The following is a 26,960-nucleotide window of genomic DNA, read 5'->3' as shown; positions in this document are numbered from 1 at the left end:
CAGACGTCTTGTTCTCGCAGAAAATGCCTCGTGGGAGCAGGCGGATCGCTGTCCCTACCTGGCTCTCCTCTTTCTCTAGTTTCTTACGCTCCCCAAGAAGCACGTTGCCTCCTGCCAGGCCACCCACTAGACAAAATGAAGTCACCCAGGCAGCACATTTCATGTGGTTCAGTCTGTTGCTAAAACGTAAAGTCTTGGCACTAAATGATTGAACCTTGAAACTGTCTGCGTGGGTAAGAGAACCTCAGTTCCTGCTCTGCCACGTGAGAACTCGGAGGGGCTGCTTCCTCCGACGTGAAACACAGATCATGTCAACCGCTTCTAGACCGAGAGAATTTCTTGTCAACTTTTCATTTGGTTCTCTGTTTTCCAGCCCAGCTACTGTCTAGAATGTTTGTTTTCTATACATATCCACCCCTTCTCTCATGCTTCTAAACCATACCCCCTTCACCTGGCTATTCCTACACATCTTTAAGGCTTCAGTGTAGACATCATGGTTCTAGAAAGGCTTCAAAGACCACACACTCTCATCTGGGTCAGTCCCCCTCGTCTATGTGTTTCACATACAGAATCCTGTACCTGACCTATCACAGAAACTTATCCATTGAATTCCTCTTCAGTTGTCCACTAAGTCCACTATATAGGGTCCAAAAACCTGTAAGCCAGTCCAGCCCGTGGTCTGTTTTTGTAAATAAAGTTTTATTGAGACACATTTATGCGTCATCTGTGGCAGCTTTCATACTATAGCAGCTGAGCCGGGGAGTCCTAAAGATAGGGTTTAGCCCACAGAGCCTAAAATATTTACTGGCATTTTACAGAAAAAGTTCACCAACTCCCAGTCTAGAATGTAAGTTTTTTTTAAGACAAAGTCACGTGTCATGGTTAACCTTTTTATTGCCAAGGTAGGGTGCTGCACAATCTTCATTCAATATCTGAAGAGTGAATGAATGAACACAATCGCAAACAAAATCCAGAGAAAAAGCCACAGAACGGGATCCTGATAGTCTGAAGGGAAAAAGCAAACATTCTATATACCTGATTATTTATTGAGAACTAATTTCAAAATCTGAAGCCAAATTTTAAAAACCCACATGCCACGTGGCCCAAAATCCCAAACATAAAACAGAAACAGTATTGCACAAATTCAATACATGTTTTAAAAAACTTAAATCTCCTGAAATAAAATCCCGTTAAAATATTTTTTTACCTAATCCAGAACCATTTTCAAAATCATAAAATTTTAATTTACTGTCCATTACATTTACCCTGTAGGTAAAACATCCTTTCTCCTTATAATAGAGACCAGCATGGAATTGAGAGACATAACCCTGGCCACCATACACTAAATTTAATTTCTTACTCACAAATAATTGGCCTTTATTTGTGAGTGCCTTTACTTATCTACTCAGTGATGAAAATCCTACTCAGTGGTTTTGTTTTGGAGTTCTGTGGGCCCCTTTCATCAGCACCGTTTTTAAGTGTTTCTTCCCAAGGGCAGTGAGCTACCTAGGAACCACAAATCCATAAGTAGGACAAACTAATAGAACTCACTTAGTGTCACAGATTTTGGAAATCCCGACACTGAGTGGCAAGTTGCCACCGACTGGAAGAACTGGAGAAAGAGAAGTTTCTATTTCAAATAGATCTATTTCAAAAGGATGTGTAAATAAATACTTGATCGTTTTTATCTGGTATTAGAAGGAAATAACTAAAAAAAATACAAGTCTTTCTTGTGAAAGGAAGATTTAGTATGCATATATAAATCACAACTAAATCCCCAACCACCTCTCAGATAACAAGTGGGTTGACCAAGTATCCCTAGTTATATGGCAGTGGCAGGCACCATGCTAGCATGTGAGCTGGTGCGTGGGTACCTGGGGGAAGAACCACGGGGAGGTTTAATAATATTCTGAATAGAAATGAACAGTAATGGGCAAGAGAGTTCATTCCAAGTTTTGCCTAGAGGGCTAAATTAATTGTGTTCTGCTTGTTACCAGACTATTTGATGAAAAAAAAAAATACCATCTAACAGATCCCCAGAGGAGCAGCACATTAGGGTACAGATGCATTAAGGACCCAAGAAATGAAAGCGCCTCCAAAAAACTACTTCGGAAGCCAGAACTGAAAAAGGAATGCAGCCAAAGAATGATGTCAGGTCAGTGTCGAAAATTAAATCTGCTCTCATGGGATTGTGCTAGGTTTTATTGACAGAATTTTATTTCAGGTGGCCACCCAGTAGGTCATCTCTCTTCTTCCTCTGTGCCCCCACCCTAATTAAGAAGAAAAAAACCAAAGAGCTATGACCGTGGAAGGGAAGTCTCAACGCACTGCAGAGCTGGACATTACGTGCTGAGTGTAACTCTGGGGGTGCACAAATTAATATATTGATGGGCTGATTAAAAACTTGGATTTATCACCCAAAATGTGTTTATTAACAACTTTTGGCTCATGGTGCTCGTTAGACATTGTACAAAGGGATTTTATTGTGTTACAAGTTAATGAGTACAAGACAGCACCAAAGGCAATTCAGTACATCTGCAGGTTACTTATTACACAACCGATGTGAATTAGACAACTTCCACACACCCCGTATTTCACCAATCAACACAAAATCAGGAGGGAAAGGCTCAGTTAACTCAAGATATTACCATGTAAAGACTGTCTCCTGTTAGAAAATCTGATCTGATTTACCAACAAAGCATCTTCATAAAATATATTCTTCTAACTATGTCAGTTTTCCACATTCTCAAGTTCCCCTAGATTCATGGAAATGTTCAGAAAAATAAAATTATCTTCTTAGTAGCCATCTATAAATACTGCTTCTATCTGAGTAAATTCAGAAATTTATCTTGAGGAAGTGAACTCCATTCTCCCCCTCCACCCAACCTAAGAAAAGATATTTGGCAGCCGGACGTAAATTGAAGCACTGGGGAGTCTGTCTTCACCTTGGAGCAGGGCCTTCTCGTATTATAAAATGACATCCCCAAACCAGGAATATCTTGGTCTAGATAAGATCACAATGTCTTTTTCTTTAATTACAAACTGATAACATTCTTCTGAAAGCAGATATAATAATTAACATATAATCCTTTAAGTTTATTAAATATAGAAGTAGCTTGCTAATGTCACTGGAAATCAAAGGTTAAATGGAAATTTCAAGTCACTGGAGAAACTACATTCTTCTAAAATAAAAGCAATCTCATTGGCTCCTACCATAGTAACCCAAGCCCCAGGACCAAGAATATTCCATGACTCATGGCTTTATTTGGAAATAAATACTGTCAAATCCATCACATTCTAGACTTGAAGTTACGATGTGATGTAGCAAAAAAAAAAAAAAAAGCAAAATGACCCATTATATTATTTAAAAATAGAAATCCCTTCTGGAAAATCCTTTCTAAGAGCCTCAGAGTAGACCAAACAAGGAATAAGTAAAAATATACAGAAAGAGTGGTGTGCAGTGGATCCTCCAGGGGGCACTCTGACAGTGTGAGCCCCCTTCTCCCCATCGACCCTTCAGCACAGCTCTCATGCAGCAGGGCAGAGGGGCTCTCTCAGGGTGGAAGTGGACGGTCACCCTCCCTGATGCCCTTCACAGCTCCCGCTGCAGGAAGCAGGGAGGAAGCCAAGTGGACAGCCAGCAAAGCAGTCATTTTCCAGATGGTAATTTTCAACTTGGTCAACAGTGGTTATTATTAAAGATTTTTATAGACCAAATTGGACCCCAAATGCTTGCTTTCTGTCTTCTTAGCAAGGCAGCCCCTCTACAGCTCAACTGCCCAATCCCGAATTAGGATTCAGCTTCAATACTGACCCAATGGGAAGATTTTCATACGCTAAATCCCCTTTGCTCCTGTTCTGGAAACTTCTTCCGCTCTACCCAGGGCAGCAAAGCCCACTGGGAGAGAGAAGAGGCCCTGCATAGCACTGCTGCTGGCACTACATGGACAAGGAAACACGAGCTGTGGGTACACCGAGTCCTCACTGTCTCTCAGCAAGTGAAATTATTTAATGCGAACCGCAGTCTATAAAGTTTGTGCTTCTGGAAAATCTGATGTATAAACGTTCAGCTTCAAAACTTGAGATTACTGAAGAGATGACAGGGATGGAAGTTTGCAAGGCCAAGGCTCAGAGGGAGGAAGGACCCTGCCACAGAGCAGGGCACAGACCAGAGCGTAAGGATGCACATGCAGGCGTTACGGAGGCAGAGCATTCCAGCGGTAAGTGATATAGATCAGCACTATAAAGAGAATATGGACAAGACAGAAGCTTATAAGGTCCCTGGAGCGGAGGGCAGAAGTTGGTTGTGGGGGTTTCTCCCCAAGTGCCAGCAGAGTGTCAACAGTCTTTCGAATGTGACGAAAATCCAACTGCAGGATGTCATACGGAGAGCAGAGGTCAGCCTATTCCGAGGGCAGCCATCAGAACAGAAAGAGACAGTGCATACAATTAAAAATACACAGAACAATGGCTGGAAAGAAGCACACGTTTTTACTTAACTAGCAAATGGCAAGAGTAACCCCTTATTTCAAGCAGGTAAAAACCGTTTCACCAAAGTTTTTTTTTTTTTTTATTACAAAAGAAAAGCAGCATACCCAAGGACTTCTATGCAAATAGGACAAAGAAATTCTTTACCCCCAATCTTGCTAATGAGGAATAGAATGTTCTGTAATTTATATGTCATTCTGGTATTCAAAGAGTTTTAATATTCAAGTGTTCTCATAAGTCAACAATGGCATTAAAATAAGAGCTTTTCACCTGGGACACATTTAGGCCTTCACCTTACTAAAGGGAAAAATATAAACTTTAAAATTTAAGCCCTTTCTTCACCATTCTCTTAATGCATTTTTTATCCTGGTCTATGAAGACTGAATATAAAGTATTTCTCTCTGAAAGGTAATGAATGCACCTAATTTGTTTTTCTTTTAGAATTACTGATAAACTCTGGGCATTGCTAGTTCTAATTATATCCCTACATGTGCCCCAGAAGTACATTAAATTTCACATTTTTGCTACTGACATAAACCAAAAGCCTAGCAGAGCTTCTTAGATCTGCAGTTAAATAATAGTACATTCCTGCATAGCATTATTATATAAATTTCTTCACCACTAAACAGGTATGGTTGGGGCACAAACCTTCAGGTTTTGTCTACGTGACAGTCACCATGCAAGGAGGCAAAACTCTTCCTTTCTCAACTAAACGCAAAAATTAGGTGCTGAGTCTTGAGTTGACCTCTGGATCCCTACTGCTCTCAAGAAAAAAAAATGGTTTTCTGATACCCTGAATTCCTGACCACAGTTTCAACTTAAAAATTATAATTGATATGTTGGTATGAAACCAAAGTTCTAGTTTTGTTTCCAAACTGAAAAAGAAAATATTTGAAAATATTTGTAATATATTTCATAAATGCAGCTTTATGTCCAAATTAGGCAAAGCATTTAAATATATATATATAATATATATTTTATGATATACTTTGCAACAACATTGCCCTCTGTTTTAGCATCACTGCTAAGCAGAGGCAAATCACAGAGCAACTGAAAGATGATTCTAAAAGACTATGTCTTTCTCATATATTCTGAAGTTAGCTTGATGCCCCCTGATAAGGAGGCAAACTCAGTGTAAATGGGTTGAATAAGATTATAAGCCTCCCAATCTTAATTTATGAAGGTAGAGATACTCTCAACAAAAGACGTTTAAGGAAATTAACAAATCATGTTACATCTATTCGGATCATGCATCTTTTCTCAGTGCATTAGGAGGAATCAAGTCAGCACTGCTATTTTCTCAAGAATTAAAACAGCTACTGTATGTGTGTTACTTGCTCAGTCATGTCTGACTCTTTGCAACCCCATGGACTGTAGCTCGCCAGGCTCCTTTGTCCATGGGATTCTCCAGACAAGAACACTGGAGTGTGTTGCCATTCCCTTCTCCAGGGGATCTTCCTGACCCAGGGATTGAACCCAGGTCTCCTGCATTGCAGGCAGATTCTTTACCATCTGAACCACCAGGCTACTAATAGAATGTATTTCACTAGGACAGTGATGGAGTCAAGAATTAACAGTTGGGGAAACATCTAGGAGAAGTAGCTTCCTATTGCAATAACAATTTTCTATTGCAACGTTGTGCTTAATCAGTGAACTCTGAACAAAACGAACATAAGACAGAAGGCATATGCACATTGAAATGTGATTGTCACAAAAGTGGTATTTCCATGGGTAAAAGCAGTATATATCTCCACTATGTATTTCAATACATTTCCCAGAACCCTATGGAAAATGTCTGGTCTGCTTCCCTGCATCTCCATCAAAGAACTCAGATAGTCTATGGTAGCCAGTGTATTTATCCAACAGTACACTTCTCACATGGGTGGGCAACACAGACCATTCTTCTCATTCTGGAAATAATTTTCATGATGCCACAGATTCTGGGTTTTATTTAGATATGATGGGTAGAGCTGTTTTTAGCCAATCTGTGGCGGGTGGTTTAAATTAAATCACAATCTCTGAAGAAAAAGGCATGGGTCTAAGATTGGCTGACAGGCAAAAATCATAATGGGTGGAGTACGGGCACCTCTGCTTCCACCCAAGTCACACAGCTAACAGCCATCAAATCAGTCCCTCAAGGATGCCATGACGGGAACCAGGGCTGAAATTGCCAGGAGAACCTGGGAGTTTTCCAACCCTTGTGCTTCCCCAATTTCAGTTTTAATAAGAGGGACTTACAGATTATGCTTTATTTTTTCTTATAATTAAAATCAGAAAGCACTAAAAGAGAAGGAAATTTAAAGAGGCCAAATTCCACCATATATTTACAGAGCACTAGTAATTATTGCAAGGTGTTTGAAAAACATAGTTAATACACTCAAGAGTCCCCAGAGGCAAATGCAAATACTAATTTCCATTATAGTGAACAGAAATCACCATTACTAGAGGTTAACTGATTCTGATACAAGGCAACATGTGTGTAGCTAAAATTACTATTAAAGATTAATTCAGGTTCCCCAAAATACTACAGATATAAACAGATATGTAGATGGATCTGGCAAAAGGTTTAATTTACAGACATTCTGAGTGTAACAGACTAAATCCTAAGAAATTTAGAATATATTGTTTATTTACATTTAACTTTAAAGGCAGTATACTTATTAATACAAAGTACTTTGAATCTAAAATATCATAGCACAGGAACGTTGATGGTTATTCTGAAAATTTAAAGTCTTAATTGACAAGGTATAATTTGGCAGAGTGAATTAGGAAAAGGTTTCCAGAGTTTTCCCCAGATATGAGAACTAACCACCAATTTTATGCACTTAGAGAGTAACTCTAACATTGGTATGATAATTTATCTAGAAATGTAATTTTAAGCTTTTGGAATAAAATATTTATTTTCAACCATGTACATCTGAAAGGCTGTCAGACCACTGACCAGACTTCGTTCTGCCACCAGGAGACACCCAGTGGGAGAGGATTCTTACATGAACGGTGATAAACACCTACTAACTATTAAGGGATGACTGGTTTTCTAAGCTAGAGATTAGCTTTATTTAATAAATTATGAATTTAAAAACTGATTTTAATATAATCAGGTGTATAATCAGGGGCCTGCACCTTTGGTTATCCAACCTCAGAGATAATCAATGCAAATACAAACATAAAGCTTATAATAAGAATCTCACCACCCCTCCAAAGTGTTTATTAGTTAGGATTTAAATTGACACTAAAGTCATTGATTTGGGGAAGAAAAGAGGCATCGGGCTCAAAGAGGCAAAGGAACTCATATCTCCTATTTTAAGATTAAAACAAACAAAAAAGGTAGCGTCAATGTATAAAATGTGTTTCAATTAAAAATTTCAGATCACTTTTATAAGTATAGTGTCCTAAACCCTCAAAACAGGTGTAAAGTAGGAAAGGTTTTACAATTATTTTCAAAAATAATACCTCATATAAAAGTAAAAAAAATACAAATATGAAAGGTACTGACAAGAAGACTCAATCATAATTCCATTTGTATCAACACAGTCATCGTTAGCTTCTCAGTATATTTTAGGATTTTATTTTTAACTCATCTGCCTGAGGCAGAGGACTGACACCAAGTGACTTGCCCTGTGGACATGGAATGAAAACATTCCCCTCCCACAGTCCAGCAAGGACCCCTGGCCTCTGTGCTGCCCAGGCAGGCAGAGGCCCTGTACAGTACGTGGAGTTGCTGCCCTAATACTCTTCCCTATTTCCTCCCTGGAGTTAGTAATGAATAGGAAGCGCTAGGCAGCTAGGTGCATTTAATTCTAAGTTCCTTCTTCCTCTAAAGAGAGCAAGTCTGTTAAATGAAGGACCTTGGTCCACAAAGAGGTTGGAGGCCAAGGTTTCTCATTTAAATTGGAGAGACAGAAAACAACGTGTCCATTCTCAACATGACCAAGGGTTCCTTCCTCAGACAGAAACCTGGGCAACTCCTCTCAGAAAAAGACCAGGGCAATCCCCTCAGAAAATCTGGCAACTTCTCTCAAGAAAGACCAGGGAGTCTCACCTTGGACAGACACCTGACAGAGACCTGTTCTTTCCCAGGAGAAAACAGGGTTTCTCCCCTCAGACTGAGACTTGAGCTACTTCTCTCGGAAAAAGAACAGGGCATCTCCTTTCAGTCAGAGATCTGAGTGTCTTGACCCAGAGAAAGAATAAGTTTTCTTTGCTCAGAAGAAATGTGAGTGATTTCTCAGAAAAAGACCAGGGCTTCTCCCCTCAAACAGAGACCTGAGCAACTTCTCCCAGAGAAAGACCAGGGTGTCTCCACTCAGTCAGAGACCCAAGCACTCCTTCAATTAAAAAAAAAGAAACAAAAACAGGACATCTCCACTCAGACACCTGAGAGACTTCTCTCAGAAAAAGGCCAGGGAATCTCCCCTCATACAGTGAGTTGGGCGACTTCTCCTAGGAATGGCCAGGGCTTTTCCGCTTGTCAGAGACCCAAGCAGCTTGTCCCAGAGAAAGACCAGGCTGTCTCCCCTCAGTCAGAGACCTGGAAGACTTCTCCCAGAGTAAAACTAGGGCATCTCCCCTCAGTCAGAGACCTGAGGGACTTCTCCCAGGGAAAGACCAGGGTATCTCCCCTCAGAGACCTGAGGGACTCTTTCCAGAAAAAAAGAGCAGGGCATCTCCCCTCATGTAGAGGCCTGGGTGACTTCTCTCAGAGAAAAACCAGGGCATCTCCCCTGGACAGAGAGTCGGGTGATTTCTCCCAGGAATGACCAGGGAGCCTCCCCTCAGAGACCTAAGCAACTTCTCCCAGAGAAAAACCAGGGTGTCTCCACTCAGAGAGACGCCTGGGTGACTTCTCCCAGGGATGACCAGGGCTTCTCCCCTCATTCAGAGTCCTAAGTGATTTCTCCCAGAGAAAGACCAGGGTGGCTCCCCTCAGAAACCCAAGCACTCCTTCCGTAAGGAAAGCCAGGGTGACTCCGCTCACAGAGACACCTGAGCAACTTCTCCCGGAGAAAGACCAGGCCTTCTCCCCTCAGGGACCTGAGCGACTTTTCCCAGAGAAAGACCAAGGCTTCTCCCCTCAGTCGAAGACTTGAACGACTTCTCCCAGGAAAGACCAGAACTTCTCTGTTTAATCAGAGACCTAAGTGACTCCTTTCAGAGAAAAAACCAGGGCATCTCTCCTCAGACAGAGAGCTGGGTGACTTCTCCCAGAGAAGATCAGGCTGTCCCCCTCAGAGAGAGACCCATGTGGTTTCCACCAGAGAAAGACCAGGATGCTTCTCCCTTCAGACAATGAGTTGGATGACGTCTACCAGAGAAAGACCAGGGTGTCTCCCCTCAGAGAGAGAACTAAGTGACTTCTCTCAGAGAAATACCAGGGCATCTCTCCTCATAGGGAGACCTGGGCAATTTCTCCCAGAGAAAAACTAGGGCGTCTCCCCTCAGAGACCTGAGCAACTTCTTTAGGAAAGACCAGGGCGCCTCCCCTCAGAGACCTGAGTGACTTCTCCCACAGAAAAACCAGGCCATCTCCTCTCAGTCAGAGTCCTAGGCAACTTCCTCCAGAGAAAAGACCAAGGCATCTCCCCACAGAGACCTGGGTAGCTTTTCCCAGAGAGAGGCCAGGGTGTCTCCCCCGCAGACTTCTCCCAGGAAAGACCAGAGCGTCTCCCCTCATTCAGAGACTTAAGGGACCTTTCTCAGAGAAAGACCACCGTTTCTCTCTTCAGACACAGACATGGGTGCTTCCCAGCAGGCTGAGAGACTAGGGCACTATCTTTCAGAAAAAGATAAGGCTGTTTCCCTCAGACAAAGAGACCACAGGATCTTTCTCCAGATAAAGATTTCAGTGTCTCCCTCTCCAACCACACCCCCACCCCAAAAAATCAAGGTGAAATATTCCTGGTAAGAAAAAAAATATTTTCTAGTATTTTTGATGCTTCACAAATGAGAGATTTCTCTTGACCTGAGACTAGTAAGAGTCCCAAAATAGCCCTAAGTTTGGATAAACTTGGAAACCCTCCAGTAGCCAACTGTGAATTCTCTGCATCATGGTCAGAGACCAGGAATGACCAAGATGACTCAGAAAAGGCAAAGAAAGCCTCAATATGTTCACAAAATGCCTCATGACCTGGAGGCTTAATTGAAGTCAGATTTTTGGTGATTGAGAGTATATTCTGAAGAACTTGGAAGCCCACCAAGGGTAAGCCTGTGTTCAAGATCAAGTTAACACTTGCACCAGAGGTCAGAGACAGCACACAGTCTGACTGGCATCAACATTACTGGTGTCTTTGGGACGGAGCCAGCAAAATCTCCCAATTCCCAGATTTCCATGAGATAATTTTCCTGCAGCTGAGCAGCTGATGGCAGAAAGCAACTGGAACAATTCTGAAATCATAGGGCTGCAGAGCATCCATGGATTATTGGCTAAAAGAAACCTTAAGGGTTCAGTGATTTTAAAACTATAATTAGCAAGAGAACACTTGTCCCCCAAAGGAACTCTTAACTGGAAAGTCAGTATGTGCCACAAGCAAGGGAGAAACTGCTGTAGCTGAAGCAAGGCAGCAGTTATGATCCGTAACCTCCCCAAGTGGCTTTCCTCGCCTCCCAGGTGGGGCCTTAAAAAGAATCCAGGGCTCTGGAGAACGTGGCTTAATCTATCACTTAAGTCCAACACCTGCAGTCTGCAGAGCAGGGAACTCCATCAAAGGGACCCTCCACGTAAGCCAGAAAGAAGGCAGGCGCTTGATGCTTTTGAACCCGACAGACCTGGGTTCAAAAGCCAGCTCTGCTGCCTCCCAGCTGCAAACGTGAGGTTAGGAAATTGTGTAACCTCTCTGGACCTCATTTTCTTCATTGTAGGTGAATAAAATACTTCTAATTCTCAACAGTGAGCACTCAAGAAGATGAGGCAGGTGTCAAAAGTTCTCAGCGAATGGCTTTAAGGGCTCTAGGCTGCCACAGGCTCGCCCCTGGGCACATAACCAGTTAACGACACAGGCGTGGCTAATTGATCCCGAACCCCGAGAGTGCCTCCCTCTGCTCACAGACCCTCTACATTCACACTCATGCCTTGCCTTCCAGGTGCTGTCCCTTTAGTTGGGGAATTGGCCCCAAACAGAAGAAAACAAAATCAAAAACAAAAACCTAAGGCACAGGGAAGCAGGAAGTGACCCAGACTGAAATAACTACCTGAAGAAATATTAACTCTGCCAACAGGAAAGAAACTTGCCAGGGAGGGCCATTTCCAATTTGTTTTTAAGGATCTTTCCTTGGCATTCTCATTAGCAAACCTCTACCTCATCCCAGAATCCCTCAGAGATGGCAAACATGCCAGGTGTAACCCTAACAGAATTTCTCCCGAACTCCAAACCAACTACCTTCTGTGATGTCAACTCCTATCATTGGCATCAATTGTGCCAAATCCTAACTGTGCCCTAGACTAGGAAACATATAGGTCCAGCCTAATCCAAACATCACTAGACGTCTGTCTAGAGTCACCAGTATTCTTGCCTGGAGAATCCCAGGGACGTGGGAGCCTGGTGGGCTGCCGCCTATGGGGTTGCACAGAGTCAGACATGGCTGAAGTGCCCTAGCAGCAGCAGCAGCAGCAGCAGGGTCACCATACACATCTACTACATACTTTGACCTTCTGCAGAGATACCAGGCTGCTTACACTGTCTGCAATTCTGAATGCAGCCCATCTGAAGAAGCCACATTTATAGGTAAGCCACTCCACTGAACACAATAAAATGCTCCATGAACCTTGACCAACCCCGAGGCAGATACCTGGGACTGTGTCCCTGGAGACTTCTAAAGAAAATATAATAAACTATAACAATTGGAACAACTTAAAAATGGTTTTCTTCCCACTGTATTGCTTTATGTGCAGTAGTTTTAACTTAACAACCACATTCCATCCAGATAAACCTAATAAAAGTGAATAAGCTGCCGCCCCTGACTCTGGTTTGTAGTTTCAAATTGTAACTCTATTACAGAGGGCAACAAACTCAGGCTAGAGCACAGCTGTGGCTTTTCAGTCTCTACAGGATGGTTTATCATTGTCAATTAGATTAGCTTAAAAATACAGAATTCCCAATCTCTGTGACTTCTGGGTATGTTTATGTAGATAAGCTATGAATGGAGAAGAGAGGACAAGCTTGTACATTAGGAGCAATTCATTAAGCTACTGGGAAATCAGTGAATACTTTCTTACCCAAGTATTAAGTTTGAAACCAAAAAGAAAATGTAATGTTAAAGGGCCTCTGCTCTTAAGTACCAGCCTTTTAAAACACCTGATTGCAAGGGGAAATTTCTGCAACTCGATTTGGGATATAACTTCCTTTTCACTATAAATCATGAACTGCAGTGTGCCACATACACACTGCAATTCATCAGCCATCTTAAGTAGTGGAAGAAGGATCCTTATCTAAGTGGGAAGGAGTCATTCCAACCCTCCCCCCAACTTAGTATCATATTACTAGACAAAAACATTTCCATATTTCCAATAATTTATTCCTCATTCATTCCAAGAGATGAAAACATGTTCCTTTCTGTGTACAGAAGATTTGCCAGTTGCTCTCTCCAACTGGCAATTTCTGGTTTCCATCAGAATATTCCACCCTCCCTTTAACATATCTTATTAAAGAAGTACAACTGCTAGCCAGTCAATAGACTGTTGCTAGTAGCAATGGACTTAATGTATTATAACTCCAGTTACCAGTAAAATGCTGTTGGATTATCCGTCAGGATGGATGCAGATAGATGTACACACAATCACATACACACATACACCACGTGAACTTGAAAATCATCTCAAATCTTAAAAAAAAATTTCAAAAATAACCTTAATGATGTATTTCTTACTAAGCATAGTTAAGTGAAATACTGGCAAAAAAAAAGATGATTTACTCCTTGCAGTTCAATCATCTCAGGAATTATCAGCTGCCTGTTAGTGCTAGCGGCATAATTCAGAAATTATGATAAAATTTTCTCTGCATTTTGATGCTAATTTAATTTCCTTTTCCTCACTTTAAAAGGAAACCATAATTACCAACCTTTACCCACAATAAATAGTTAAGGGCATTCCCATTTCATTTTGTATCACTGTAAGCCAAGAAAACGCTGATGAGTTTTAAAATATCACAAGGAATTAGGTGATAACTCATCAGTGCTTTTGAGTACAGACACGAATAATTTACAGTCTGAAACTTGGTATGATAATTTTGATTCACACATGGGAAATCTTATTAACCCATGATGGAATCAAATTATTAAAAGAGGTACATGTATGAGAATTTCACAAACATTTGTAGCCAGGAATGTATGTGCAATAGTAAAATGTACACATACAATATAGACACACAGATTAACATTGCTGAAAGACCTCTGGATAGATCATAAAGGCATTTAGTACATTATATAAAGATTATACTCTTTTTAAAAATGAATTTGCAAGCTTCTTTTAATTGATACAGTTTTGATTTAAAGATGCTTTAAAATTTTTCCCTTTTTCCTCAAGTAAGATTAGAAGCCCACTGCTAACCCTCACCTTCAAACCTCACCAAGTTGAAAAACAGGAAGGAAAGAAGGGAGGAAGAGGGGAAAAAGCCCTAATTCCAATAGCTAACTGTTGTCTCTGAGTAGAACTACATGAAAATATGATTCCTTCACATGCTCAAAAACATTCTCTCATGATAGCATGTGTAGTTACTTTATCCTGGAACATTTAAGAAATGTAATTTCTGCCCATTTCTGTTTATCACAATGATGAAAAGTCTGTCAAATTACACCCAAATTGAGTGGACTGGCTTTTATCTCCCTAAGAAATCATTTTATGTTCCTTTAGTGGACTAAAGGGGAAAACATAAGTGCAACAGTTAATAAACTATAAAACAATATACAAACACCTCTATTATTAATGGTAATGATTAATGATAATAAGAATAATTATAATATTTTCAATTAATGCTGATTCTTTTGATCCACATTCCCCAAAAGTGTGAAAAGTCAACTACAGATCTGCTCTGCTTAAGAACTCTGGATAAGGAAAAACACCATCTCCAAAATTCTACCCTATGTAACCTCACAGAAGGCTCCCTGAAGCTTCAGCCACTGCTGCTCTCTGAGTGGAGAATCATGCTGACTAATCGTTTTTTAAGTTTGGAATTTCTCATTTATTTCAAAACCTTAATGTTCCCCTTTTCCTCAGAATTGACCATACCATTTTAAGCCATTTTTATTTCACTGCAATAGAGTAATTTAAACTAAAATTTTATAACTTATTCATATCATTCCTCAAGAAAGACGGACACAAAAACAAGGATGGACAAAGAAGTATACCTAGTGGGTTGAAACATATATTAAATAAAACCGTTACTAAAACATAGTTATTGGAACTAAGTTTGATGTTACCTCTGGTACTCCTAATTTTCGGCATGCTTCCAAAAAGTTCTCCACGTTTCTTCTGCATTTGGCCATGCTAAGTTTAGGCTATAAATGCAACATTCAAAAGTAATTAGTTATTAAGAGGAATAATTGAAATAACAGGTTAAATTTTAAGCTTTCTAAGTGGCACAAGTAATACGTGTTTATTGGAGAAAAATAATACATAAACAAATAGAAGACAATAAAAAAATTATCCAGGAACATCCACCTGAACAGCTGTTAATATATGGATTATATTTTTCTAGACACTGTGTATGTACATGTGTGATATAACAGGTGTGTACACACACAGATATGTGTTTCTATGTAGAATTTCTGCATATTTGCATCCATGTGCAAAATTTCTGCACATGTATGTGAATGTATATGTGTGGATACACACACACTATTTTTATAAGATCATACTGTTGTGTAACCTCCTTTAGTTTACTTAAAAGCACACCATGCTGCTGCTGCTGCTGCTGCTGCTAAGTCGCTTCAGTCGTATCCGACTCTGTGCAACCCCACAGACGGCAGCCCACCAGGCTCCCCCGTCCCTGGGATTCTCCAGGCAAGAACGCTGGAGTGGGTTGCCATTTCCTTCTCCAATGCATGAAAGTGAAAAGTGAAAGTGAAGTCGCTCAGTCGTGTCCGACTCTTCGAGACCCCATGGACTGCAGCCTACCAGGCTCCTCCATACATGGGATTTTCCAGGCAAGAGTACTGGAGTGGGTTGCCACTGCCTTCTTCAAAAGCACACCATAAACATCACCTTTTCCCATGGGCAAATATATTTCTATATTAAGGGTTGATTCACCAGGCTAATGACTGTCTTTCTCCCCAAAGCAATGGGTTTTATTAGAAGGCTAAATTTAGAGGCACGGTGGGGAGCAGCCTTCTAGGTTAGAATGAGTAGCTTGTGCAAACACGGGAGTGGAGCGTGAAGGCGCAGAAGAGGCAGACGCAGGTTCTACGGCTACAGCACAGCTGGGTCTGGTCAGCGGGGGCTCAAGATGCTCAGTGAAGAATTTCTAAGAAGCGGACTAGATTCAGAAACATTTCTAAAAAGGAAAACTAAAGAATCCGTCCGCAATGCAGGATACCTGGGTTTGATCCCTGGGTTGGGAAGATCCCCTGGAGGAGGGCTTGGTAACCCACTCCAGTATTCTTGCCTGGAGAATCCCCATGGACAGAGGAGCCTGGGGATCTACAGTCCATGAGGTTGCAAATTGCAAAGAGTCAGACACGACTGAGTGACGAGGCACAAAATATTTTACAGTTGTTAAAATACATGGTTACGAGGAATTTTAATGATTCAGGGAGATACTTAGGTTTCCATAAATTTTAAAAACTACTAAACCGTATATATGTGAAGCTCACAGTTCAAAACAACATCTGTGTTGGAGGAATGCTAGGAGCATAAAAGCCAAGATGTAAACAGTGGGAGTGGGATAAGACACTATTTATCTTCCTCCTGCATTTCTCCATTATCTCTTTTTCTCTAATCAGGCATTATTTCACATGACATTTTCAATTTAAAGTTTTTTATTGGAAAAAGATAAAAAGTGACAACCAAAGAATGCAGCATGTTTTTCCCCTGAAGAAGGACAAAATATACAAATGTGTATAGATACATGATTCCCAGTGTCTCATCCCTTATAAAACCATAATTGTATATTTAAATTGGGAGCTGAAGAATGATAGTTTCTTTCTTATAATTTGAGGAAAATCACTGAATGAGAATTTGGTTCACAGTTCAAACTTTAAAGCTGTCTGGACTTGAAAACTTTTGCATATTAGGTTACAGGACAGCATTTACTGTCCAAACTAAGGCAGATAAAGCAGATTTAAGTCAGAAGACAAATTGGTCTGTTTTTCCCCTGTGTTTTCTGAAGCCAAAACGTGGTCAGTCTTTGGGAAGCAAAAATTATGTTTAACTGTATAGAAAGAAAACTGAGAGTTGAAATGGGATTATTTTTCCTGCTGCCAAGAGAAAAGAAAGTAAGACAAATAGTGCCACCGAGAGGCTTTCCCTGAGGGGTCGAGAGTGGGCAGCTTCACATGAGGCTTTCATTCCACACACTCTGTGTGTGACCTTTTATGAACACTGTGCCTTGAGGTTGGGAGCTCTGACTTTTGCAAATCTGCTCATAAACACTAATGATCACAGTGGCTTGCATTCCTGTTTATCATGTACGGGACCTCATTTCATCCTCATGAGAGCAGTTCTGTGACAGAGAAGAGCCAATCAAGTTCAAGAGAGGTTAAATAACTTTCCCAAAGTCATGTGGCTCATAAAGATGTGGAACTGGAATCCCAACTACATTCTTAGCCCCTAAACTTTTCTGCTTCATCTAACAGCAATAGTGTGGAAGAAGTTCTTCTCTACTTGTCCAGTGAAACCTGTGTGGGCTTCAAAGACAAGCTTATCTTTGATTCCTCTCTTCTTGATGGTAACATGCTCCATGAAGTACAGGGAAAAGATTCCAGTGCTGGCTTTATCTCCTCAACAGTGAGACAAGGATTTTTTTCACTCACTCTTTCTGATCTTTTCCATTTCCTTGGTATCTCCAACCGACCCTTGAGCACAGCTAGCAGTCAAGGAATTACTGAATTAATGACCAGCTAACCAATCTCTGGCCTGACAGGTTACTAATGATATTTTACATAGAACCTACATCTTTTCAGAGTGACCCTAAAATCTTCAATAATTATAAAATAATAGATTCCATTAGAAGAGAACCTACCAACCAAAAAATGTTTTCCAAAAGGACTTCTCGCTGCTTAAATAAATGCTTGTGAGGAATAAATCTCTGTCTCTACAGTCTTAAAGTTAGTGAGCAGAACAGTCATTTCTTTAACATGACTTGCTTTATATTTGAAAAGTAGTTCATTTTCTCTTATTTACATATTTACTTGAAATAGTTTCCCTTTTTATAGTAAAAATGTTGCTTCATTCAGAAATGCTATCCCTGGAATTCTCTGGCAGCCCAGTAGTTAGGGCTCCACACTTCCACGGCAGGGAGCATGGGTTTGATCCCTGGTCAGGGAACTAAAAATCCTGCATGCCCTACGGCATGGCCAAAAAGTCCCCAAACAAAGACAAAACAGATACGCTATTTCTTTTCTGCTCTCTCGAGTTGTTTGGGGTCCAAAAGAGAGGATTTGAACAGGGTCCTGGTGACCCCCATTAGTGTCTTTAACCAGCAGTCCTGTCCCAAAGGAGTTTGTTTTATGTAAGAGTTAGTTTTCCTTAAATGGTGTTACTTACAACTGCCGGTGAGGGGACATGGATGCTTGCGACGGATCGTGGGCGGATGTGGTTGACCAAATGGCAGAGGACAACACCATCCATGAGGGCGGCCCCCAGGTCTTCGTGCAGGGTGACCTTGAGTCTCATCTCGATGCTCTGAAAAGAGATCAACAGGAAGTCAATTGCTCTCAGGCAATTGAGGGTAAAATACAGCTATGAGTATTTATGAACTGAGGTTTAAGTTTCACCATAAAGGATAAGAACACCTGGAAAACACTGACATGATTTAAACCTTTCAAAAGATATTAAATAAAAATCCCTCTGTAGAAAAATAAATTCAGTTATGCCAAAAATTTTTAATCGGTTGAATTTTTAAAATAATGGAATCACTTCTTGAGTTCAATATTGCCTCAGGCTTAGCAATTAAAATAGAAAACCAGAATGAGTTGAGAAATAAAAGCCAAATCGGTGGTGACTGTTTTACAATGTACAAAAATAGTGAATCAATATGCTCTACACATGAAACTAAAATCAGATTGTAAGTCAACTATATTTTAACAAAAAGTAAATAAAATAAGTAAATATAAACAAAAATCAAATGAAAATCCCTAGTCCAACCCAATCATTACATTTCAGGTAATGTATCTCAGGTAGCCTGCAGGGGGCAGAAGAGAGATTAGGGGTGTTTATGCATTGGAGAAGGAAATAGCAACCCACTCCAGTGTTTTGCCTGGAGAATCCCAGGGACGGGGGAGCCTGGTGGGCTGCCGTCTATGGGGTCGCACAGAGTCGGACACGACTGAAGCGACTTAGCAGCAGCAGCAGCATGCTTTCATTCAGAAGGCAATTTTTCTCCCTTCTTAAAAAAAAAATTCAATGTTTTATTTTGAGGTCATTATAAATTCATATGCAGTTATAAGAAGTAATACAGAGAGATCTCAGGTACACTTTACGCAGTTTCCTTCTAAGGGAGCAACCTGCTAAAGTACATACACAGCTGGGAGAGTGACATCGATAGAACATGTACCTCACTGCAAGGATCCCTCGCGTTGCCCTTCTGCAGTCACGCCCACTTCCTCCCACCCCCAAGTACCTCTTTGCCCCTGCTCTCTTCTCCTCCCCTTCCAGGACTCCCAGGACCAGAATGTAGATCATTGGTTACAGTAACTCCCAAAGGTCCCTGAGGCTCTCTGCTCACTTATTTTCAGTCTGTCTTTTCTCTCTGCTGCCCAGATTAGGTAATCCCTGTTGTTCTTTCCTACAGTTCACTGATGCTTTGTGATGCTGTTGAGCCCATCCCCTGGGCTTCTCTTTGCAGATAATGTATTTCCCAGTTCTAAATCTCCATTGGTCCTTCTTAATGTCTTCTGTTTCTTTGCTAAGATTATCTATTCTTCTGCCGAGGCATTCAATTTTTTCCCTTCGTTTCAGCCATGTTCATAACTACTTGTGGGAGAATCTTCACAGTGAGTGCCGTAAAATCTTAGTCAGATAATTCTAACATCTCTGCCGTAACAGCGCTGTCATCTATTGGTTACCTTTTCACATTCATTTTTGTTCTTGGTAGAATGAGTGATTTTTTTTTTTCTGGTTGAAAACTGGACATTTCTGGTATTACGTTATGAGACTTTGGATCCTATTTAAACTTCTCTTTTGGCTAGCTATTTTGGACACTGCTCTGGCAGGGAATGGGAAGGCAACACCTTGCTACTGCTGTGTAAACACAGATTGTCACTTGGTGTCAGTTGACTGGGATTGGGATAGAAATTCAGGATCCCCATGTATAGGTCCCACTGACACCGTGGGAGGGGATGGGATTGTTTTTAGTTGGTAGGGATGAAATTCCTGGCTCCCAACTTGGCCTTCTCTGACATCATCCCAGCAGAGGAGAAAGTCAGCTGCCTATTCCATCTTTGCAGCCATAGGTAGGGATGGGGCCACAGGTTTTCTGTAGCTGGAGTAGAGCATTTATTGTCTAAAAGTTTTCTGTCTCCCTGCTGCTGCTAAGCCGCTTCAGTCGTGTCTGACTCTGTGCAACCCCAGAGATGGCAGCCCACCAGGCTCCCTCATCCCTGAGATTCTCCAGGCAAGAACACTGGAGTGGGTTGCCATTTCCTTATCCAATGCATGAAAGTGAAAAGTGAAAGTGAAGTCGCTCAGTCATGTCCGACTCTTAGCGACCCCATGGACTGCAGCCCACCAGGCTCCTCCGTCCATGGGATTTTCCAGGCGAGAGTACTGGAGTGGGGTGCCATCGCCTTCTCCATTCTGTCTCCCTAGGCTGTCCTTTTTCTGGTCCTCTGAGTAAAGTAAGCAAGCTTTTGTTGGGACTTTTTTTTAAAAAAACTGCTCCCATGAGCATTTCCAGTTTCCAGCTATTTCAGCTCCAAGTCTGAGAAAGATGAAGCAAAAAAAGAAAACCCACTGGACTCACCACCGAGTCATTCCTAGTCCCAAGGAGCCCAGCTGGTCTGAATTATTCTCTCTACCTTTCAGAGTGCTCTTATGCTTATTTTATATGTAATTGCCAAGGGTTTTAGTTGTACTTAGTGAGAGGAATGGGGAAAAGTGTATCTACTCCAGCTCCTCAAAAGCAGGAAAAGCAATTTTTTAAACTTCAAATATAAATTTCTGCTTTACAGCAAAAGCTCCTCATAATTGGGTAACACTGTAAGAAAGGATGACTTAATTTGGAGATTTGCAATAAGTAAAGCACTTGAAAATCAGTGTGTGTAACAGTGTTGCATAATTCTCTTTCAGAACTGTCGTGTGTCTAGACATCACATTTCTTTTTCCTAAGCTTGCTTTCAGTCTCCAATTAAATTAAAACATAAGCTATCAATATGACCCAGGCTTTAAGATAAAATGATATCACTCTTTGAGAGGCTTGTCTCAACTTCTCATCTTATTTTCACATATCTCTGAAAGTTCGCCGCCCAAGTTTACAGCTCGAGGCAAATGACAGAGGTCTGACTTGCCCAATGTGACTGTTGAGTCAACCACAGTGGCTTAAAGTGGTGGTGAGGAGTTTCCGGGTTTTTATCTCTGGCCACCTGACTACCTATATATACTTTTGGGGCTTCCCTGGCAGCTCAGAGGATAAAGCATCTGCCCGGATTCGATCCCTGGGTTGGGAAGATCCCCTGCAGAAGGAAATGGCAACCCACTCCAGTATTCTTGCCTGGAGAATCCCATGGACAGAGGAGCCTGGCGGGCTATAGTCCACGGGGTCGCAAAGAGTTGGACACGACTGAGCGACTTATATAACCACATATAAAGCATCATCTACAACAAAAAAAGATTCTGACCGACCTTAAATTCAGCTTTAATTTTACTTATAGCATTCATTGCTCATTCGTAAAATTCACTGTGATTTGAAATTGTATATTTATTTGTTTCCTTCTTACTTATCCTCTCTTCTCAACAGGCTTCATGAAAGCAGAGACCTTTTTGTTCTTTTCTCTCTCCATCACCTAGACTATACGGCCTGGCACAGAGCAGCAATCAGTAACCACTGGCTAGTGAAAGAAGCTGTAGTATAAAATCCACCTCTTCGAGAAGCTTCCTGTATTCTTCTAGCTAATGGCTATGGTACTTCTCTTTGAACATAAAAGAACTTCTGTAGTAATTCATGACATGCTGCCTTTAATAACTAATATCAGTGTGTTCTTTGGGAACTGATCCTTGGGCTGCCGTTTGACCTTCCACATACTTATGTGAGATCCTCCTAACCAGACACAAAGACCATGAGGGTAGACAAATGTATACACAGTTGCCACTAGGAGCTGTGCTGGGGATAGAAACACAACATGGAATAAGACAGCCACAGCTCCTGCCATCCCCAAGCTTAAAATCTCCCCTAGCGCCCTGCATGAGACTTCACTCTTGGTAGGAACTCAAATGGTTTGCCTACTAAATAACATTCGAAAATTCTGCCTAGCAGGGATAACCATAAACATCCTTTAAAGTCATGTAATCTTATTAAATACATTAATAACAACACATTTTTACAAGTTTTAACTTTTATACATAGGTATTAAGTATTTCTACTTATATTACCTTATAGATTCCCCACAAAATCCCACAAAGGTAGATGGGAACCACTGTTTTAATATATGAAAAAACTCAAACTCAGAGATGTGAAAGGACTTGCCCAGTAGCAGACAGTCAGTAGGCAAGTTGGCTAGATTTGAAACCAGGTCTGTTTGAAGTATTTCAAAATCTACTTTTAAAAAATACAGAATGCTGCTTCAATGCTGGAAATTATTATTCAGTAACACAATGCTTCCCGGTACCTCTCGGAGCTGTTCCACCAGCTCTTTCTCTTCTCTCATCTGTTCCATTTTCCTCCGAATCGTAAACTGTGGGTCTATAGATTCCAAATTTCTCTGTGGTCTTAGAAACACTAGAAGAGAAAGGGGGAAAGCCTTTATGGAGTATCTAGTACAAGACTGCCGTATCGGGCTGCTCATGTTTGAATCAAATAGTTTATTTATCCCAAATAATTCATTCACCACTCACAAAAACAGGAAATTCTGACTTCACATGAAAAGCTTGATTCAAATATTCTAGAGAAGATTATGTTTTCAATTACTCTGCATTGTGTGGACAAACGATCAGCTGAATCCAGGAAAGGGCTTGGTCATCCTTGGTATTATTCCAGACCCCTCCTGTAATTTTTCCACTGCTTCTATCCCAAGCTTTCATCTACATGCCAGGTTTCACAATCCTTTCATTAAACTTGAATACTCCGTTTCAAGTAATAAGACAGAATCTCTGTACATGTTATAAACAAGCACAGGTTAATGATGTTGTTGGCTGAGGTTTTTTCCTCAGCCTGGATTAAGAACTACACACTATCCACTCCCAAACCTTATCTGTCTGAGTGTACAGGGGAAATTCTGGCTTCTATCATGTCACTGAACGTGCATCCCTAAGTCAGCTCTTCAGAGATGACTGCAGATTCCTTCTAGAAAAGCTGTCAAGATGGGAGGTGGTTTTAAGAGATCATCTTTGCCTGCAGGTCCTTAAAATTACAACCTTCCAGGAATAGCAACTCACAGTGGCAACTCTGGAAGGAGTTAAGTCTCGGACTGCAGACAAAATGAATGTTCTCAAACTTTGAAGGATAACATCTCTTAAAGACTATCAAGAAAACATGAAATATTCTACATATGGGCAGTGATTCTAACAATTTATATTAGCATACAAAGCACAGGGCAGATTTAAACTTGAATCTTTTTCTTCCTTTAGATTCTTATTAAGACTATCAACTTTCCATGCACACTAGAGGGAGCAAAGAATGGTTAAGAGCTGTCATTGGTTCTCTGTGTCCCATAGATTTTCAGATTGGGAGAGGTGGGGATGGGAGGATGGGGGGCAGGGCTTCAGAAAATCTGGGGCAGAGAACTCCAGTTTTACAAATCAATACCACATAGAAGGCTGCACCGACATACTGCAATTCTAGTTGCTTCAATCACCATGTCTTCAATAATATAGAATAAGAAGATTATACGACATTTAGTCTATTCTGACAAACATTTTCTATGAGCCACTTTAAAAGCTAATTTATTTATTGTTAAATATGGTTTACAAATATACTTTGAATTAAAAACTGGGGCCCACCATATAATCAATTATCCTACATTCATACAACTATGTCATTTTAATCCTAATTTGTATATTTGAATCAAAACATCTTAATGAATGTCTTACACTATGCTTTTCACATTTAGGTATTTTTTTTCTAAATCAGTTCTAGGATATTTGAATCAGCACTCTGGTGCTCTACAGAGGACCAGCAAGTTGACACATCTTGAAAAATCCTTGACTTACAGAAGTCAATGGGGCAACGGGATGACTACTGTACATAAAACACCTGGAACTTCAGAGAGAAGTCAGCCTGGGGCCTGGGCTTCTGTCTCAAGTCCCCTAAGGAAGTCACAGGTGGAAAGAGCCAAAGTCTTGTCACCAAGACCCACAAAAACCAAACCCCACAGGAAGTGAGACCAACTGTTTCAAAAATAAAGGCAAGGCAGGCCAAGGAAGCAGGGTAGACCAACCAGGAGGGGGAGATAAAGTTGCCTTTGCAGCATATAGAGCCCAGTCAAAAAATCTACCCACTTAAACTTAGTGATCAGAAGAGCATACATTAAAATGGAAAGTCCAGAAAAAATCCACACCCTCAAAGAAAAGAAATCAACCAAATTTACCAAAAAAGTCAAGGAATGTGGACTTAGTTGAGTAATACACATACTTGTCCGCAAGGGGGAGCACCAGCTCCGTTTAAACAAATCCGATGTTTTCTTTGGGGGTTTTATTTTCCTTCGGCTTTTTTTCTGGGGGCAATCTTATCTAATATTACACATTTAATATTTCCAATATGTTTTTACTGGCAGACTTCATTCTGAATACGAAGCTATCAGGAAGTTAAATTAACTGTGAGCTTTTGGTTAACAGCACACTCTTCAAGTATCTATGCCCTGTTAGAGCCCTATGTGAGATAACAACGCAATGGTGTCTGGGTTTTAAATACCTGGTATTGCTTTTCATCTTAAATGCCCATACATCTCAAAAATTACAAAATGCATGCTTAGGTATTTGCTTTATGAATATAAGCAGTCAAAAAATGTTAAAACATATGCAAACTGTTATTTTTTAAATGAATACTTCAAATGTATATAAAATTATTGGAAACTTAACTACTACTAGTTTTCTAAATAGATTAATTATTGTAGAATATATGAGAATTTAAAATGAATTACTTAGACTGATAATAAATCTACAAAGCACATAAGTTTGTTATGACAATAATTTTAATACGATCATTATGGTAGCTCTGATAATACTATCTGCAATTTTTTTTCTTTTCAAGTCATATTTAAATAATAAATACAGTGACCAGTTTGGTCAAAGCTTCAGAAAATTGATCTATGGAGCAATTATTCTAACTTTCCTTAATTTTCTATCACTACATTTAAGAACTCCCCTACTTAATTCAGGGGAATAAAAGTTAACTTGGGACTACAAGAGCCGCCCTGTTATAATAAATATTTTTCAAAGCAAATGCCACACTGATTAATGCAAATAAAAAGGAAAAAAAGCTGGGACAAGTGAGCAGAGGGAGGGTATATATAAAGGAAGTGAGAGTGTGTGTGTTTGTGTGTGTGTGTGTGCTCAGCTATATTCGACTCTTTTCGATCCCATGGACTGTAGCCCACCAGGCTCCTCTGTCCATGGGATTCTCCAGGCAAGAATCCTGGAGTGACCTGCCATTTCCTCCTCCAGGAGATCCTCCTGACCAGGGATAGAATCATGTCTCCTGGGGCTCCTGCACTGGCAGGCAGATTCTTGACCTCTGAACCACCCAGGAAGCCTGTGTGTACACACGTGTATATATGCCTAAGGGGCAGGAAAAGGCAAGGAAACGGGAGATTTAAGATGCAGGAAAAAAATGAGTCCTGCTTCGCTGGTTAGTTACGATATATCAAATACCATTCAAAGAATGAAAAGGATGGTTTGCTCATCATCAAATTTCTAAGCAAAAATTCTGCAGGGAATGATGAATATGCTTAGGCAGAATATCGAATTCATTCTGCAGGTACAGGTCAAATTCTACTCTTTTCCCCTTATCTCCACCTCCTCCTTCACTCTCTTCATCATCTTCATCCCTGACCTGGGAATGGTCTGTCAGCTATGATTGCACAAGGTTCCTTATCTGTGCCTCTCACGGCACTCATCACTTTCTGTCTCACAGCATAGATCTGATTTTCTCCATAGGACTCCCTAATACAGAGTTTATGTCTGTTTCCAATTTAAACCTCTACCCCTGTCCAAGAAAGCAGCTTGTTCGATGAATAAACAACAACAAAAAAAAGTGTTTCAAAAACTCCCTCATTCAAAGATCAGACAATCTGGGACTTCCCTGGTGGTCTAGCGATTGAGATTTCCCCTTCCTACGCAAGGGGTATGGGTTCGATCCCTGGTCGAGGAGCTAGGATCCCACATGCCTCATGGTAAAAAAAAAAAAAGAAAGAAAGAAAGAAACATAAACAACAGAAGCAGTATTGTAACAAATTCAAAAAAGACTTTAAAAAATGGTCCACATCAAAACATCTTAAAACACAAACAAGTAAGAAAACAAAGATCAGTCTATCTGGAGAGTACCTTGGCAGAGATTACCCTACCCTGATATAAGCAGTCACCTCAAAAATCTCCTAAAGCTTAGTTTCCAGGTTTGAATGCCTTAGACTGCAAAATAAAAAGTTTCACAAAGGCAGAGATTTAGTCTGTCTTTTTCGGAGCGGAGTCCACAGTAAAGTGCATCATGCCTAACACACAGTAGGCACTCAATAGATATTGGAACTTCCCTGGTAACTCAGCTGGTAAAGAATCCACCTGCAATGCAGGAAACCCCAGTTCGATCCCTGGGTCAGGAAGAGCCCCTGGAGAAGGGAAAGGCTACCCACTCCAGTTTACTTGGGCTTCCCTGGTGGCTCAGATGGTAAAGAATCCCCCTGTAATGTGGGAGACCTGGGTTCGATCTCTGGGTTGGGAAGATGCCCTGAAGAAGGGATCGGCTACAAACTCCAGTATTCTTGCCTGGAGAGTTCCGTGGACACAGGAGCCTGGCATGCTCCATGGGGTTGCAAAGAGTTGGACACAACTGAGCAACTTTCAACAGATATTTAAGGATGTGCACAAGAAACTGTTATTTTTTCTGTTATAAAAGTATCTTTCAGTTAAGCAAAGAAAGCCCACTCCTCTAAAAATTCCCTGAAATGCTATTTATTACAAG

The 26,960-nt window shown here is 40.7% G+C and overlaps 1 protein-coding gene across 2 annotated transcripts in view; it reads right to left on the bottom strand.

Annotated features, from left to right (window-relative positions):
- Nucleotides 1-26,960, bottom strand: part of LRCH1 (leucine rich repeats and calponin homology domain containing 1) — a 215,353-nt gene that overhangs the window by 4,664 nt on the left and 183,729 nt on the right. The window contains exons 16-19 of one of the 2 annotated variants that reach the window (XM_052649957.1): nt 22,459-22,568; nt 18,182-18,319; nt 14,899-14,976; nt 3,386-4,403 (exon numbers count right to left, since the gene is read on the bottom strand). In XM_052649957.1, the coding sequence (XP_052505917.1) occupies nt 4,197-4,403; nt 14,899-14,976; nt 18,182-18,319; nt 22,459-22,568 (533 nt within the window). In that variant the 3' untranslated portion in view covers nt 3,386-4,196. Of the gene's footprint in view, nt 1-3,385; nt 4,404-14,898; nt 14,977-18,181; nt 18,320-22,458; nt 22,569-26,960 lie in introns of those variants that run through there. The other variant, XM_052649958.1, reaches the window with a different exon arrangement.

The sequence above is a fragment of the Budorcas taxicolor genome, chromosome 12, assembly GCF_023091745.1.
Source record: "Budorcas taxicolor isolate Tak-1 chromosome 12, Takin1.1, whole genome shotgun sequence".
Lineage (NCBI taxonomy): Eukaryota > Metazoa > Chordata > Mammalia > Artiodactyla > Bovidae > Budorcas > Budorcas taxicolor.
Note: the sequence above shows the minus strand (reverse complement) of the source record. Positions and strands in the feature narration are given on the sequence as shown.